The 18,638-nt window shown below is 35.0% G+C and overlaps 1 protein-coding gene across 1 annotated transcript in view; it reads right to left on the bottom strand.

The window, feature by feature from the left end:
* Positions 1-18,638, bottom strand: part of csmd3b (CUB and Sushi multiple domains 3b) — a 356,525-nt gene that overhangs the window by 142,360 nt on the left and 195,527 nt on the right. Inside the window, exon 7 of the mRNA XM_055053697.1 lies at positions 3,795-3,872. Coding sequence (XP_054909672.1) covers positions 3,795-3,872 — 78 coding nt within the window. The remainder of the gene's footprint in view (positions 1-3,794; positions 3,873-18,638) is intronic.

Genomic DNA, 18,638 nt, shown 5'->3' with positions numbered 1-18,638 from the left:
TTTCTTTATATCAGTTGTAGGTTTACATTTATCCCACACTAAAATTTATTCATTACAAAGTAGCAGCAAATTACTAAACACATCAAACCAGAGTTATTTAAAAACCTTGGCACAACTAAAACTGCAAGTGATTTTTCCAAGTCAAACAAACAAAAAAAAAGACAGTTGCAAACATTATGCAAAGCAGGGCCCCAGCTTCTGGCACAACTCCTGAGGAATCATAGCCATCTTATTATGAGCTCAGGCCTCAAATTCTGCACTGTAATACTTCCAGAAGTTTGTCTGAAACCAACTTTTTCTGGAGTTTGAGATATGCTTTGAATCATTGACTGAGTCACTATTTTTATTTTTTCACACTTTTTAACACTTTGTTTTGTTTTCTATTTCATCTAAATTATGCAAATGTCACTACATTTTTCATGTGTTTCCTAATGCCTGTACAAACAAGTTAATGATATCATCTAAGTTCAAAAGTGACTAGAGAAAGAAAGAAGAATTTCAGCTTCTAATCAATCTCGTAATAAACTCTTTTTGATTAAAAATCTGAAATTCCCTTGTTATTTTTTAATGACAGTTGAATTCCAAGACTGCGACCAGTTTTAATTAAAAGCTAAATGTATTTTTTTTTAAATAAACTCTTTACTGTGCAGTTTGTTCTTTGTGACTTGAAAACCCTCCAAAAACTGGCACACCACAGTTTTGTCTCATGCTTGACAAGAAATCGGATGCCAGCAAGCTCAATTAGGTGCAACAAACACAGGCCGAAGCAATAATTCCGGTCATTTTTGCTTTCACACGAACACCTTCACACCCACGCTGTCTGGGCTTTCTGGCTAACACACACGTACATGTTTAGTCCATATCAACGAACCCAGCAGGTGGTTGGAGAGTGTATGTGTGTTTGTGTTTGTATTTGTTAGAGTAGATAGTTTGTTGCTTTGTTGGAGCGGCTAATTTGACCATCTGGACTATTAACATGACAACAGAGGGACTGGTTACAGTACTAGCACACAATCAAGAGCAAAACACACAAATCTTAACCCACACTCATGCACATTTACAATGGCAGCCTTTAAAAAGCCATCCTTAAATGTGTATTTATTGATGGAGAGGCTCTGTGCTTCAGTGAAGAGTTAAACCTTTTAGAGCAGAGCAAATTATCTTCTAAACCAATCCAAGCCAGACAAATTAACATACACATTTGGAGAGATAGAGCTCAACTGTCATTCTGCAACATGGCAGGAAACCTGCTGAATCAAAAATGCCTTTTTTTTCTGCTGTACATTTTCATCAACTTATAAAGTGCTTCATAAAGTGCAAAATAATGAGTATTTTTATGAGATTTTATGGAATGAAACCAACACAAAGGAGTTGGTTCAAACTTTTCAATGATTATCCATCCAAAACCTCCCTGGAGAACTACTGTCACATCACCCACACAGGTACAGGTACAATTTCAAAAGTAGAATATTGTATAGGTTGATTCTGCTGTATTTCAGTAGAGACAGGAAAGCTGATCAGCACAGGACAATCCTGTTAGAGGAACCATGTGTAGGACAGTTGTCAATATTCACCATCCAGCACCACAATGTCCCTCATGCAGACCTATAATTTAAATTATTAAGACTCAGGCATATCTAGGTGTGAGAAAGGCTCACTTAAAATCCAGTATTAAACTGAATGACACACAGAATACAAATCACAAAAACAACCTTCTAGCAAAGTGTTAAATGTAATTAATTACAAAGCATGCAAAGCAAACATGCAAATAAATCTTCACCTCTGTTTGAATTGCAGTGTTGATCTGTAGTCAAACTACAGACCTGACATTATAACGCATAATGTTATAACTTGACAAACATTCCTGCATAGCCCATTAGGTGTACTTAGCATATAATGACTGTCGACTCAACTATTGTGTGGCATAAGGTGGCCTCTAACTTGCTAACTGCAATAGATATTTGGCATAAAATTGTGTGATTTAATAGCGAACAGAAAGAAGCTTTAAAAATTTTGAATCATGCTGCTTTTCTGGTTTTAAACACTCAATATAAATTTTAAACTTCACCATAGGTGTGTGAGTAACACGGCTAATGTAACCAGAAAAAACAGTCGATTAATGCAGAAACTTGAGCTGATTGGCATTGCCAAAATAAAAGCCTATTGCAGGGACAGTTTGATTTGAGTTGTTACAGTTATGGCGGTGGTTTAATCTGGAAAAGAAACTACACACATTACTGGTAACAGAGACATGTAAGATTTCTAAAAAGCACTGGGCGAAAAACAACTGGTAAATGTTGTTTTTGCTCAGAGAATCTAAATGAAGAGATTCTCTGTGCAAAAACAACATTTACCAGTTGTTTTTCACCCAGTAAAACAAATTTACTGGGCTGTTGAGGAACTATAATGTTCCAATAATCTCTCCAACAATAGTGAGGATGCATTATTAGTTCATCACAGCCGTAGCATAGAGATGTTATGTATGATGAGTATCACTAGGTGTTGGTGTGCCATTTGTGAAACAAAATAGAACATAAAAGCAGGGAAATGTTATCCTGAATATCTCTAAGAGCTAAAACGGTCAGCTTTGTAAAACAGTCTGAATCTGTGTATTTATGAGAAAACAGACAAAGGAGAAGTGAGATAGAAAATAATAGCTGAACACCTTAGTTGAATTGTAATATAAATGTTGAATTCTATGTAGATGTATCATACAGGAGGTCCTTCACATGTCAGAGTGCAGAAAGAACATGAGCACTTTAAGATAATGTTCACATTTATCTTAAACATAGCACGAGGAAGCTATTACACATCTTAAAGATAATGAAACCACCAGTAAGGATGTGTGAAAATTAAAAGTGTTTTAACAATAAACTTACCCAAAAAAACAAAAATCAACAGTCAAACTTTTATTTAAGAAAAATATTATGAATAAATCTTAATTATTTGCAGCAAACTCACTATTTCCGCAGAGATTGACAATATCTAACAAATATCTAAATGGTGTTGGACCCTAGTTTCTAAAATGACATCGTTTTTACAACGATGCTTTTCCGCATGCGAAACATAGAAGAAGTGCTGTATTTTACATTATGTAACTTTCACTTTAGCTAGTTTCAAGGTAAGAAATATAAAACACATAAAAAAAAGCTTTATATTCCAAATGATAACCCTAGTTTAGTGTTCGATTATACAACTCAGTAATTGCTTTGCCGACCCTAATAACCTGAGCCTAAAGATGCATCAGTATCGGAAAAAAGAAAAAAAAAAGAAATAAAGAAGGACATGTACACATATAGGAAAGGTTAGAGAAAGGGGTATTTGTTGGGCCATAAACAGTGTTACAGCAGATGATTCACATTCCCTGATCTAGCCTGAAGCAAGCCAGAATAAACCATGATTAAACTTATCAGACCAAGGCTGTGATTAAATATATCAAAGCAAACAAAGAAGAGGCAAGACATTGTGACCTTAACATACATACACAAAAAGTCAAACCACGGAAACACACAGCAGTCAAGAAGAATGCAAAATTAGCTTTCAGCAAAGGCATTGCTATTCTCAACACATTTGTGCAACATCAGTTCCATATGTTTAGTATTTCTTTAAACTGAGAAAATTGTTTAATATAAAGCATTAAAATATATTTTTGAGTCAAAGCACAAAAGTGTTGAATATGACAATAGACCTTTAGAAAAGAGAAAAGAAAAACAAAAAGAGCTAAAAAGAAACCAACAGTTCAAGCCATTACATGTTATTTCATTAAGCAAAGGGACACTGAGAATTGAACTCACATATTGAAAACTTGTTGCCGGAGTCTTTGCCAGGGAATAATTTTACGCCCCTCGATTTAAAATCTACTGATCGCTTCACTGCAGAGGAGAACAGAACACAGGAAAAAGAGAAGAAAAATAAGATAACAGAGTTGATAAAAGCAGAAAGAATATATCTGACCTATTAAAAGGATTAAATTTAAATGGCTCATTCCTTCGTTGCAATGCTGCGTGAGAAAAGAGCAATGCAAAAACAAACATAAAAAGGCAACAAAAAAATTCAAATGGTGGAAACAGATGGACAGAGAGCAAAAAGGACAGAAAAATGGAAGCATAGTTGAAAAACAGAACCTTATATATAGTGTCATTCAGGATTTTTAATCATGTTAATATTTCTCTCTCTTTCGCTCTCTCACCCTCTCTCTGTCACTCTTAAATGAAACACTTGGGGTGTTCTGCTAGAAGCTCCATCAGATTCTTAGCAAAAGCTGAGAAGGGAAATTGCAGCTTTAATCAAAATAACTCACAATGCAGCTTTGTAATCAAAGCATTCAGATAATGAAACGTTAGAAAATAGACGGCTGGATGGAGAGAATCAAAGACAAGAGTAGCCAAACTGATGGGGAGTAAATCCCTGTCGGCACTGAACCTGTAGATTAATATAGCTTAGAAAATGTGGCTGCAAAGACACGCTATAGATGACAGCGTGAGTGGGTGAGAGCTATATCTGAATTAGAGCGCTAATGAGAAAAACAAAATACTCCAGGGTAGTCTTAATTAGATTCCCTTTTGATCAATATATACAATTATATATATATACAAAACAAATAAAAAAAATAATAATTTCTGACAATTATATGGAAAGGATACATCTCATCTACAAAAACGTTCACAAATTACTGATGATTGTCCGAAAGGCTGACTGACAGCCACCAATTTCACAATGACCTAACGATTCCATCAAATCACAATAGGCATAAAACGATTATTCCAATATCAAACAGTGGCAACATTTATGCGCAGACATCATTCTGTTTTTGTGAAGAACAACATAGAATAAAAATGCTAACATTAGTGCAAATACATTGTCATGAAAGTTGGTATTTAATCATTGTGGACAATTGTTCAATCATTAATGTCACAATGTAGCATAGAAAGCTCCAAATTCAGCACACAACATTATTTAAGAAGTCTCAATTTTCAAACTACAAACATTTGATTTTGCAAGCAGTCAGTTACCTGCGTACAATGGTTGAATGATGTTTAACAATGTGATTCATGTTCGGGAATCAAAGAAAGTGATACTTTGTCTACCAAAGGTGTACAAAACATTACAGTTTTTACAATAGCGGTGTTTATGTATAAATGCTGAAAAAGCGCACACTTTTTGGAAAGCAGATGCATAGGACAGGAATAGATCAGCCTTTTCATATCTGACGTGTAAGCTATGTAACACAATGTTCAACAAAGGTCCACTTTGTTGGACCTCACAATATTTTATTAGGAATTGCTGAGGTGTTTTTGTCACAGCGGGAGATAAGTCACTGTGTTTCTTTTGTTCAGCTGTTGTTTTTAGCTCAGAACTATTCAATGTCTGCCATTTTTGCCCAGTCTCTTTCTTATTGAGTTATGAAGACTGACCTTAACAGAGGCAAGAGAGGCCTGCAGTGCTTCAGATGTTGTTCTGGGTTCTTAATGAGTTGTCGGTGCACTCCTGGAAAAGGTTTGGGGACCAGTCACTCCTGGGAAGCTTCACCTCAGCTTTTTTTTTTTTTCTTTCCATTTATAATTCTCACTGTGGTTTCCTGGAGCTTAGAAATAGTGGTACCCTTTCCAAGCTGACAGATGTCATTGACTTTTTCAATTGTTTCTGAATTTACTTTCATCAGAGCATGATGCATTTCTGTTTGAAATCTTGAAGCCTATTTTGGTTTGTCAGACAGATCCCATTTAAGATGTATTGCATCAGGTTTTAATCAGGCCTAGATGTGCCGAGTCAAACTTAAATCAGCGTCAATGTCAACCATTGTTAGTGCACGATTTAAATGAAGGTAATTCTATTCTTACACAGTTCAAGATTGATTTCCAATTTTTCTCCTAAATTAAAATAGTTATAACTTTTCCTTTATTTAAAGCTGCAGTCTGTAACATTTATTAAAAAATGTCTTTTTATATATTTGTTGAAATTGTCACAAAAAAGAGACAAAAAAACTGAAAATATTAGGCTCCTCCACAGGAGAGGGAGGAAGGACATTAATCTTTTAACAGATTATCTGTCTTATAACATAACGTCACAACATAGCGACTGTTTGTAAAAATATGCTTTAAGGCATATTTTACTGAATTTAAATTTGTTTTTGGTATATTTACAAAAAAAAATTCCAAAATAATTTTTCACAGCACTCTCACACCTCTAATAATATTCATCTACATGTTTTTTTTAACATATAACATGGGGCAACTATGCAAATTCCAGTCTGTGAAATACGAATTCTTAGGTCTTCAAAAAAATCTGATCCGGTTTCATTCTCTTGAATCCAGTTTCATTTTTTGTATTGCCTTGTATGCCAGACATTACATCCCTATACATTCTCGTCAGTAACCAGTGCTGCTCCATTTGCTTAGTTGGTTTTCACTGAGCATAAATATTACCAGTCAGAAGTCAAACAGAGCCTTGAAAAGTGACATTTGAAGTGATGTATGAGCGGAATATCAGTACTCTGTCAAATGAAATGAACTCTACTTGACTGATTGTAAAAAGTGTTGTTTTATCTTTCATAAATCAGATGGTTATGTTCTTGTGGCCTTTTGATTTGACATGGTACAGAGGGTACTTTTAAGTAAAATTGGATCCCCATACATAATGTTAATTGTACAAAGTAGAACTCAATATGTGCTTTTTGTGTCTTTTCCACAAAAAGTACATTGGGTATTTACAAAAAGACTAAAATAAGTGAACAAATACATAATAGAAAGGGATTTTCAAAACTCATGTATTAACTTTGACATCAAAATATGACTAAAAAATCCCTAACTTCACAGCAATCCACCCACCTACACAAAGAATGAACTTTGGATCCCTCACACCGCAGTCACGGCTGTTAAAGAAGAAAGATGTTTGATAGCTGATAAACTGACTGCTGTCTCTAGGAATGCATCTAATTTCCCGCACTTAAAATAATTCATATAGCACACATTTATATTAATATTTTCTGACCAATTCATAAACATTATTTGTTATATACATGCTTATATATATATATATATATATATATATATATATATATATATATATATATATATATATATATATATATTATATATATATAGATATAAGCATTTTCATTTTTTCACAATTAAGCAAAAAAAAAAAAAATCTCGGGCACAAAAATACATAACTTTTAACATTTGGTAAAAGGTTCATACTTTGCTTAGTTTAAAATATTTTCCTGTCATAAAAAAAAAGTGTAACCATTTTGTGGTGAAGACTGAACTTCAAGTAACATAAATTAAAATATAGTCAGATAAAAAAAAATAAATACATTTTTGTCCATTAGCTTGTAAGATGTAGTATATGTATGCCAAAAGGCAGAAAAAGTTACATTTGTTGTTGGTGGCATAAATTTATTCTCTGCATCAAGCCCTTTTAATATGCATCATAAAGCCTGTCCTATATGTAAATATGCATCAAAGTTAAATATGACCTGGTTAATATTCTAGCCTACATGCAGAAACACTAATGCAAACAGATGGAAAGGCAGATGCATTTAAGTAAGCTACGTTCATGAGCTGAAATTCTGAATATTTAACACAACTATATTTAGTTACAGAATAAGTGCTCAAACAGAGTTCAGCAGTATTCAGAAAGACACTGAAACAAATAAAGAAACACACTTCTGCTTACTTTACTGGATGCTGTGCTGTCTGCTTTTTCCTTGCTATGGATTAGTCAAATTGGTTTTCATTCTGGAGTGTCAAATACCACCAGATCTGTTAGGATACTTTGGTATACCTCTGACATAAGAACAACTGATGCACTCTCAACCATCTTGTTCCCATTTTCTTGACCATAACATCTTAGTCCATTTAGTTTGGCTTTGAGAGTTTAATTTTAGAGAACTCAGTTATTTATATTAGAGGTAATAATTAGTATGAGGTGTTCAGGAATGCAACCACTTGGGGAGAGCAGATATTAGCACTGTAGAAGTTATCCGTGTTTTATTAGCAGCTTGTAATCACCTTCAACATCACTCTGTGCAGTATCAGACAACATGGATGAAGTCAACATTGCTCATTCCATATTACCCAGATAAGTTATCAGTGAGAACATGTCTCAGAGCAAAAATAGAACAAAGATTAAATAATGGAATACAGTTGTAGTACAAATGCTAGTCTCTACAATAATTTAAGGTAGGAAAGGCACAGTTTATGGATTTATGAGCTCATATGATCATGTTGACTCCTGCAAAATCTTTGTACTCAGTTTGACTAATGGTTCATAAGTTGGGGCTGAAATGGAAAAGGGATCAGGGATTTATTTACTCAGAATCCAAATTTTATATCCTGCATGAGCTAAATGTTTTCTTTCTTTCATAGCTGTAATTATCTGCTGCACTTGGCTATTTAAGTTGTATGCACTTGATCATGAGTGGATGTGAGACACAACAAGGGCCTTAAAGGAATAAAATGCACAATCAACAATATCCAATATATCAACCTCCTCAAGGGTTATGCTGTTCCACTGCTTGAATTGAATAATGTTTGGGTAACCTTGGTTGTCTGGTGTTTCTTTTTTCACCGACTGAATTATTTCTTCCAATAGTGCTGGCTGACTAATATTGCAGTCAGTTGTTCATTAAGAGCCAATCACAGCCCTGCAGAGACAGAAACTCATGAATAGGTAATGAAGAAAGATGATGGAGGGATGTGATTGGTAGGTTCTGCCAAAGGGAAGAAAACAGATTCTTCATACCTGACACATGCAAAGACAATAGCGAAACACACACACATCCACGCACACATACACAATGGACTGACACATCAACAAACAGATTCATCAAGTTATAATGTATGCATGCACTGAGAAGTACTCAGAGAGAAGACAAACAAGGTTAAACTCATACACATGTTTGAATTCTGATATGAAAGTGGGAACATACATCCCACTCACATTTATGCAGACAACATAAAGTTAGCCAGAAAGATGGCAATAATACTGGGTTTAAAATAAAAGGTGGTATCCATGAGAAAAAATTGCATTGCAGCTTCATATTTTATATTTCTGTTTCACTGCAGCACAACTTATAGAAAGAGACCCAAAGAGAACTGCACCTCAGGTAAAGACCAGCGGTCTGAAGAAGCTGGTCTTCTTCAGACAGATCACAAAGGTTTTTACATCAACAACAAAAATAAAATGTTTCTAATGCATCTAATATAACCAACAGTGTTTATGTCTGCATTGAAAATATAGCATCCCATTTGAAAATGAGGCAACAAAACCACAAACTTAAAACATACTCTCTGTGATCTGTAAAATACATCTTCGCAGTCCCCTTTATTAGGTATGTATTATAAAGCATGCTAACACAAACAGTGAATTCAAGTTCAATCAGTCACACATTACTTATTGACCTCTCGGGAACAAAAGGGCAAACTGCACATGACCAAATGGCCATAGCTTAATGTGTTTGTAACTGCAGTTAAAACTGATAATCAATCCAATTCAACAGAGTTTTGTCTCTTATTGAATTGATAAAAGAACCTTACAAAATCACTTAATTTGTTATCGTTTTTGCTTAATTATTCTTGTTTTGCATTTTAAAAATGCATGTTTGCAAGAATAAGATTGCAGACCTCACTGGAATACAGCAATGAGGAGCATGGTGGAATATTTTCAAAATGCTGATGTCAGTTAAAAAAAAACAAAAAACAATGCTTTCTAAACTTTTTTAAAATGCTGAAACCTCTTATTGATTTTAAACTGCTACATTGAATTTTAACAAGAACAGGTCAAAGAAAGGAGCTACTTTGTCCCTTTCTTTGTTGGAGATGGTCCAGTCCTGTTTAATATTTTGAGATTTTATTTATTATTGTATTTCTGTAACTGAGAAGGAATAGTATTGCCAAAAGTTCACCATCTAATTTGGTTTTGACTCCGGCAGCATGTTTACGCTGAGGTACTTCTAATGAGGTGACTCCTTTCTTCACCACTATATCTCGTCCTCTGCATGTTACATGTGACTTAACAAAATGAGTCATCTGCATAACATGAAGAGAGGAGCAATGCTCTTTTATTAAATTTGCTTTTTGCAATGTGCTAATAATATAATGGTAATATAACACCAATCTTGGAAATTGGTGCAGTGTTCTTAATTTCGAAATCCTAATCTTTACTATAGCAAAAACTGTTTGTGATATTGTGGCCAAATGACATGATGCGTGTCTCCTACTGTCTATGAATAATTTTTCCATAGGTCACCTGGAGCATATTCTTTTCGATTTTAGTATATTTTTCTCCCTGGATTAAGTATAAATAGTCATTACTAAAGATGTTAAACGTTTGTGTCTTTGCTTTGAGCAATCATCAACTTTTTAATCTTTTAGCCTATTTAACATGTTTATAAAACTTGTATTTTAATGAGACTATATATATATATATATATATATATATATATATATTTTTTTTTTTTTTCAAGAGTGTTTTCAAGTAAACAGTCAATTTCACAGTGTTCCAACTTAAAAGTGTACTCTAAAAGCCATTTTTAACAGCCATTGAACAGAATAAATAATTTGTTGACTGCACCGTCAAATGGATATTGGATCTGTGATGAACAGCGCCTGGTAACGCAACAAACATACAGCATTTGATGGTTGATGTAGGAGGCAAAATCCACTTTATCTTTGTTTTTAAAATCGGTTGCCAAACCTAATCTCTGCATATTTTCCATAAAACACAAAAGGCCTGTTGCATTTATTTTTTGTAATACCCATCTAAGTAATGCACCTCTAAATAACAAACTTAGCTTTACCTGAGAAACGTATCTGTGAGAGCGGCACTTTATTCTCAACTACAACTTGTTTGTTGGGTTCCATTGTTGTCAGTGTTGTGTATGGAAATGGACCTTGTTGGAGAACTGTGGACTGAGCAGTATTTTTGGATGAGACACTTCTGTCGAGCTCAGCTCATTCTAACATCATTTAACAGTGTTTTTTATCAAGAGTGAAGAAAAGATGTACAATGCCTTTTTGCAGGGGCAAATGTAGACATTTTTAAGTACTTAAGAGTTACAAAGTTTAAGTTAAGTGTATGTGTGTGTACTTGTCTAGCTGTTTTATTTAGGACCATTTCTGGTGTATTTACTGACTTTGTGAAGACCTATGAGTATAAAGGGGAGCAAAGGCCAGTCCTTTCTAAGAAGAGGCTATATAACTAAAGTCTATCTGGTTGCCAGAAGTTGCTTTGCTGAGCAATTTAGACAATAAAAGTGTTGAGATTTTGTTCTCTACTATGATTAGTTGTAAATCTTGCTGTCTTCTGTGAATTAATACTGTAACAATAGGATACAACTGGAACTTATAATGCCATATTTACTATATGTGACAATGAAAGATTAAAAAAAAGGTCAAGTATTTCCTTGTACTCTACAATTTTTTACACCACTCAACGTAGCTGAAAACCTGAGATACTTCTTTCATTGATATAAACTTACTCAACACACATATAATCCAAATACAAAATTTGCAGAAGAAGAAAAAAACAATTACACTTCAATTCTTAACAGTTCAATCTGATTAGCTGTGTCAGCGAGAATGCCTCTAGGTGTCAAGCTGTAATTACCGTTTGAATGTTCACACAGGAAGGCAATTATCCCAGTGCTTTGATCTCAACATATGGAGATCCCAACTCAGTTATTATTTGATGGTTTATGATGAATTCTATTTTAGGTTAAATTAGTTCATGTTAAGAAAAAAAAAGACAGTGATTCAGTGCTTTTTATTACAAAAACACACTCCATGTGGTAGATTTATGATCCATCCATCCTTTCATTAATTTATCCACACATCATCTACCACTTAGAAATCCCAAGACTGTCCTCTCCCCAGCGACTTCTTCCAGCCCCTCTGGGGGACTCCAAGGCATTTCCGAGCCAGCTGTGAAACGTGATCTCTTCAGCTACTACTGGGTTTGCCCTGAGGCTTCCTCCCAGTGCGATCTTTCCAAAAGACCTCCCTAGTAAGTCAATCAGAGGGCATCTTCACCAGATGCCCAGACTATCTCAACCGGCTCCTTTTTGGTAAAGAACTTTTCCATTTAACTTTTTTTTTATGAGATTTATAAAACGTTTTAAAACAATTTGGTGGGATGTTAAAAAAATACCCTGAAAAATGAAAGAATCATATGGTGCCCTTTTGAAGTTTTTCCCACTTGTGGTAAATATATGTACAAAAATCTTACAACTCTTGAAAATGGGAAAGACAAGAAAAGAAGTTGATTGTATAAGGCGTTTGTGTGTTGAACCTCAGGGTTTAGTAGGTAAATGCTCAAAAAGCTAATTACCTTGATTTGTCCATATCTTCTGTTGGACCCATAACGAAAAAAATTAAAAAACAGAAACTATGACAAATGGTAATATACAATGACCTAAATTCCTTAATCACTTATAATGAGGATGTGAAGAAAAGGAAACACTTTACAACCTTCTCAGATGTTTTTAAAAAGAGGACATCAGCGGTAGCAGCAACTCAGACACCAGTGAGACTGACTTTGTTTTATATTGTTTAGACATCTTTACAGAGGGTATTAATAAATATGTAGAAGGTTGAAGCCTAAGGAGAAGCCCTGTTAATAATCCACTGTGTGGTTTTGCCATAAACCCAAAATGATGCTGTAGTCATGTTGTGAGTGTAAAGATGTTTTTATGATTTACAGATATTCCTTCAGCGAGATATACAATGACAGTTTCGATTATATTTTGGCTAGTAAAAGTATGACAGTGGGAGACTTTTAGATGCTTCATTTTAATCTATGGATGTTCTAATGTCAACTGAGCTAAATCTTTCTATCCATATTTCTCCTGCACTACAAATAAATGTTTAAACAACTAAATATGACAAAGCTTTCATGAAACACTGAAACTTACTGGCTATGATTGTGGTTAGCTCTTGACAAGAGAGTGATGTGGAGTAACAGAATTAATGTCATCTTAGTTAAAATATTTCACTGACAAAAATAATAATAATAATAATAAAAATATACAATTAATAAAAAAAAGCAGGATTAAACATAGGTTTACATCAGCTGACCTTGTATTTGATTTAATTTTGATTAGTTTTTTTTCTAAACTCATAAGAATGGCTGCCAGATGTATTGTGAATGAAAAATGAATGGCTGAAATAAAAGTGATTTTGCCCTTTGAGAAAAACACACTGTCCCTGTGGGTTGGGGGAGACATTTGAATTAAAATGGTTAATTCCCTCAATTTAGGTCTATCAACAAAATGCCTACGGCATGTCTTAAAATCCTGGCAGCAGGAAATATTTTGAAGCATCAATTAAGCATTTAAATGACAATTAAAAATAATTGGTAGATTTGCTTTAGCTGTGCACAAGAGCTGCAGGCTTTTATTTACCAAACGGACTAGCGCCGGAGCGGGGCTCCTGTCCTGTGTCCAAGAACCGTGAATGCAACGCAGCTTCCGCTCAAGTGAGAAAATTCGTGCACGCAGAAATGCAGCTCTTTTTCCTTCTAAGCTGGCCAACAGAAACCTTTTATTTCAGCAGGACATTATAAATTCTTTAATATTAATATTTAGCCAAACCATCTTGGCAAATGACTTGTCCTTTTAAACCCCCCATTGCTCTCTGGCTGTCTGTCTCTCTTCTCAAGGCCTATTAATCATTTCTCCCTACTGTTTTACCTCCTCCTTAGTTTCCTTTAATCTGCTGTTTTCATGTTGCAGTGCTTTGTTTTTGCCTCGCTAACCCCACTGCCCTTTCCTCCACAAACTTGGACATAAATCATTGTGAGATTATTATTAATTCAGAACTTTATAATTCGGGCTGTAGCAGAAGCAGGGGGATTTCTACTTATTTATTTTATTATGAGCCAAATTGCCCAACCTCAAACACAGGCAAGCACTCGCATGCACACCAACACAGAAGGAAAACAGTCTGGCAGGACCTGGAGCCAAATGTGTCCCTCTGAGGTCTCATAGCAATGTCTTATAGACTTAACCAGCCCTGCCAAGGCAGATTTGTTCATTTAGAGACAAATTTGGAGTTGTTTTAATGTAGTCTTCTCCATGAATATTTACTAACCCTTTGTGCCCTGCTGAGGGGCCACAGCATCTCAGTTAGGAAGTGGAAGAATGTGGTGGAGCAGACCATATGGCTTATTGGGTGGAAGTGACCCCAAGTAGTACTGAGAAAGTACGATAATATTTTTTAATCGAGTGAAGATAGTCAACAAGGAGTATTCTGCTTATGGATAAAAACTAAAATCAAAGCAGCAGTGCATGATTAAGCTTCTAAACAGTGCATTTCTGCTGCAAAAGAATATAAAAGAGTCGAAATATTTCGACTTTTTCCTTCTACTTTTACACATTTTACTGCGTATCAACCACACACTGTAAAGTGCTTTGTTTGTATTTTTTGTGATAGACAAACAATCCCAAAGCATTCAGCTGTAGCTCTGGCTGTATGTTTCAGTTTTGTTCATTTTATCAGACTCAAACGAACATTTTTTTAAGGTACTGCTGTATAAATCTGAAAGGGTTGGAAAATTACAGAGCAATTTCTGATCCAGTAACCTTTTGAACCACCCAATGTGCATTTCCACTAACATGTATTAACTAACAAAGTAATGAAGATGACTGACAGCTGACAGGAAGCAGCTAATCAATCATAAGCCTGTTAAAGCTCCTCTAATTGATCTACTAACTTTTTCCCACTGACACCACTCATTAACATGCTGATTAACCTTTTAAAGTACTTAAGATCATTAAAACAAATTAGGGGCAAATCTCAAAGGGAGTGGCCAGGTTGTCAGTCAATCAATCAGATGATATGTCTGAAGGACGGCAAGAAAAGAGGGTCCAGAGTTACAGAACAAAATTCATTGGAAAAGATGATGAAATGGAGGAATAAGAATGAAAATGTACCCTTTAAAAAAAGAGGTTATGTATCTTTATTAAAAATGCCTTCATTATTGTTGTTATAGCTTGTTTTTGTTTGGGTTTTTTTTTTTCCTTTCATACAGCCTGTATGAATTGACTGAGAAACAAGCTGGGTTTGCATAATAGAGAGGAAAGAGAAATGTTTTTTTATTTTTTTTTAATTAAGTTTACATGCTCTCCTCTGAGCAAGTATTTATGTATGTATTTTGGGCACTCTGGTTTTCTGTAAAATTTCTCTTACATGTAAAACCGTAAATGGCAAATGGCTTGAGCTTTGCACTTCATCTAGCCTAGTCCAGACGACTCCAAAGTGCTTTACACTACATTCAGTTATTCATGCACACATTCACACGCTGATGGTGCTAAGCTACATTGTAGCCACCTGGGGCAGACTGACAGAAGCATGGCTGCCATACAACCCGCCACTGCTGCCTCAGACCGCCACCACCAGCAAAGTGTTTGATCAAGGACACGACTGAGATCAATGGAGCTTTGGGTTCAAACCAGCAACCCACCAGCTATGCCCGGTTGCCACAAGATTTTTATGCAGATTTTTACCCAGATCTTCCCATTCTGACAGTTTTAACACTGGTTATTGTGATGGCTCTGAAGATAATCTTAAGAGATATTCCTGCTGTGTATGTTGTGATAAGAGCGGTCTAACCTGCTTGGACAGACATAGGGACCTCACCAACTTCAACATATGGATACTTAACATATTGGATTGTCTTGATCCAATACCCAAGCACCTTGGGTGTTTCCCAAGGACAAATGACCACAACTTGTTGCATATGACATGTAGCCAATCTCAAAGTAAGCTGACAGAAACATCTAGGGAAATCCAAAATACGCAATAATAAATCTGGAGGGAACAAAATACAACTCTATTTCATAATGCTCATGCTGCCTCCACTCCCTTTAACCACTGGTTTTTCTTTTTATACTGTTTTTTTTTTATTTTGAAAACAGGCCTTTGCTGCTTCCTTGGCAACCTTGTTTATTTACACTGAACTAACGTTTGATTTCAAGACGTGTTGCTGGATTTTCCATCTGAATGTTTGTGAATGAAATCTATTTGTGTGTGTTGTTTTCTTTTCTGTTTGGCTGTCCACCACAGTCATGTCGGACCAAATCTGTTATATCTGATTTTTTTATTTTTTTTTATTGTAGTGTGTGGGATCGCTGAGGTTTTGAAAATCAGTCGATAATTTCTAAATCTTGCTATGTGAACCAGGCTTTACATGTCAAATTTCTATCACCCGAGCTACTGCAACCATAAAATTGTGTGAATTGTCACTTGTCTTGTGACAGACATCCACATCTTATTTTTTGTTTAGATACCATTTGGAATGCAATTCCTCCTAAATGCAGAAGTGACCTGTGAGGAATTTTTTTTTTCTTTTTGTCATCTTATGTATAACTTCTGTGAGGATAGCAGAAAGTTATATTGATCTGTTTGCTTGTTTAGTTTACAGATGTCTCAGAAGAAAAATATAACTAGACCTGTCACGACAAACAATAAATCAATCGCACAATAAATGAATGCTATCATCTTCATTTTAACTTATGGGCTTTATTGTTTCTTCCTGCCTTTGTCCCTTTCTATTGATGACAACTGGATGAAAAAAGGCTCAACTCCGGTGTTCTTCACTGTCCCTCCCCTCCTCAGTTCCTCAGTGTAATGCCCAGCACACACTACACAATCTTTAAGAGTTGTCGGCCGATCGTCGGCCCATTTTCAAAACCTGAGAGGCCACACACTAGCCGGCAAAAATCAAAGGTATTACGGTTCGATCGGGTTGTCCATCCACATGGCAAGAGCAACACTCCACACATGAACCGATTTCTCTCACCGGCATTCAGATTTACTGATTTACTTATGTCATCTACTTGGATAATTTTTTCTATTGAAAAATAGCTTTTATCTTACGAGAACATCTTGTAAAATCTGGTTACTAATGATCTAAAGTGCAGAAAAGATGTCAAATGTGTTCACCTGTCCTTCAAACTGTAGTGACACTAATTTGTCATTATCTAATTGAATTTTTTGAAATTAGCAAAAAGGGACTCCAGTCCAAATCTGTCAGGCACTAAAGGATGTATTGCCAAACTTATTGAATGAGATGCTTAAGATTTCACCATGCATTTACTGATTAGAGTTGTTTAGTCGTAAAAGTATATTCATCAATCAAATTATGTTGCAATATTATCATGGTGCACACATCATTATAATAAGACCAGTGAAATGGGATTAAACTGACCCAATAAATTAGGTTAATTTTGAAACATGTTGCAAAGCTCTGTTTTTAGATTTATATGTAAAATCAATACTTTTTAAATGGTACCAGGATAGTGATGGGAAATTTGGCTCTTTTCAGAGAGTGAGCTCTTGTGGCACGGCTCCCAGAGAAGAGCTGGCTCTTTTGACTCCCAGCAGCTCTTAATTTATTATCATCTGTACCCTCATATTATAGCACAACATGTCAAATATGAATGTTTTGTATATTACCATACCTGGTTGCATTTAGCAGAAGCCTTAAAATTGCCTAATTTTAGGTGTTTCTTGTATTATGAAAGTGGGCTTTTTCATTTTTGTATACTATTTAAATCAAAGTTTTAATTTTTGTTGAATAGAAAAACTTAACCTCTATCTACTGACTGAGAGGATGAACAAATTCACCTACTAACTTTAGTGACTGTCCCCCTCTCTGTTTTTTACAAAATGGTATGATCCCATATCCTCACTTGTGATTGGCTACAAAGGCAACGTGTTACCAATCAAAACAAAGTTCTCGCATGAGCAGGGCAGAGCCACTGAAAATGAGAACTGAATAAAAGGGGGTGCGGGGGAAGGAAAGCCAGCTTTTACTCAATGGGAGTTGACTCCTACTAATTATCAAAAAAATCTTATAAAATATGTAGACATAAAGGTAGGCTTAAAGTAGGTATTTAAAGTTTAACTATGTATTTGAAGAACACATAAAATACAGACAGCCATCTAAATTTCAATAAAAAAGCATGCTTTCAACCAGACTGGTTCCGTGAGGAAACAAACATCACATCAAGCCAGACTTAAAAAAATATAAAGCTGTCCTTTCATAGGCACTGCCAAACATTCAGCAAACTGTTCCAATTTTACTGAAATAAGACTTTAAATTGGTAAAATCACGCTCTACTCTGAATAAAAGAAAAGAAAAAACACCTTGTCTGAGGTCAGACTTTAGAAATTAACTGCTGGAAAATGCACACTTAACATGAAAACTAGAATTGGCATGGACTATACCACTATAAAAAATTTGAGGTCAGTCATGGATCCAATATTAGAATTAGATTTTATTTCACATTTTCATCTTATTATAGTTTTTTTTTTTTTTGTGAATTCTCTTTCCCTTTGGTGCCTCTGCAAAACTCACTTAAAATCTTGATTGGCACAGATTTTTCTTTTTCACAGAAGTCTTCCCAGTGGTCAATTTGGAACCCAGGCAACATGTAGTTAGGTATCATCTGGGGTCATTTGCAACTTAATAAGCCCATTATAACCACAGGCTGGAAAATTATGCAGAGTTAATATAAAATAACCACTGAATTAATTGAAGTTTCAGTTACTGTAATTGGTTTAATTGACCAGAGATCTGCTAGAAACAAGTGATGAATGCAAAGAAGAATATAAAGTTTCCTCAAGATGACTTTT

The sequence above is a fragment of the Poeciliopsis prolifica genome, unplaced genomic scaffold (assembly GCF_027474105.1).
Source record: "Poeciliopsis prolifica strain line A6 unplaced genomic scaffold, Auburn_PproV2 SCAFFOLD038, whole genome shotgun sequence".
NCBI lineage: Eukaryota > Metazoa > Chordata > Actinopteri > Cyprinodontiformes > Poeciliidae > Poeciliopsis > Poeciliopsis prolifica.
Note: the sequence above shows the minus strand (reverse complement) of the source record. Positions and strands in the feature narration are given on the sequence as shown.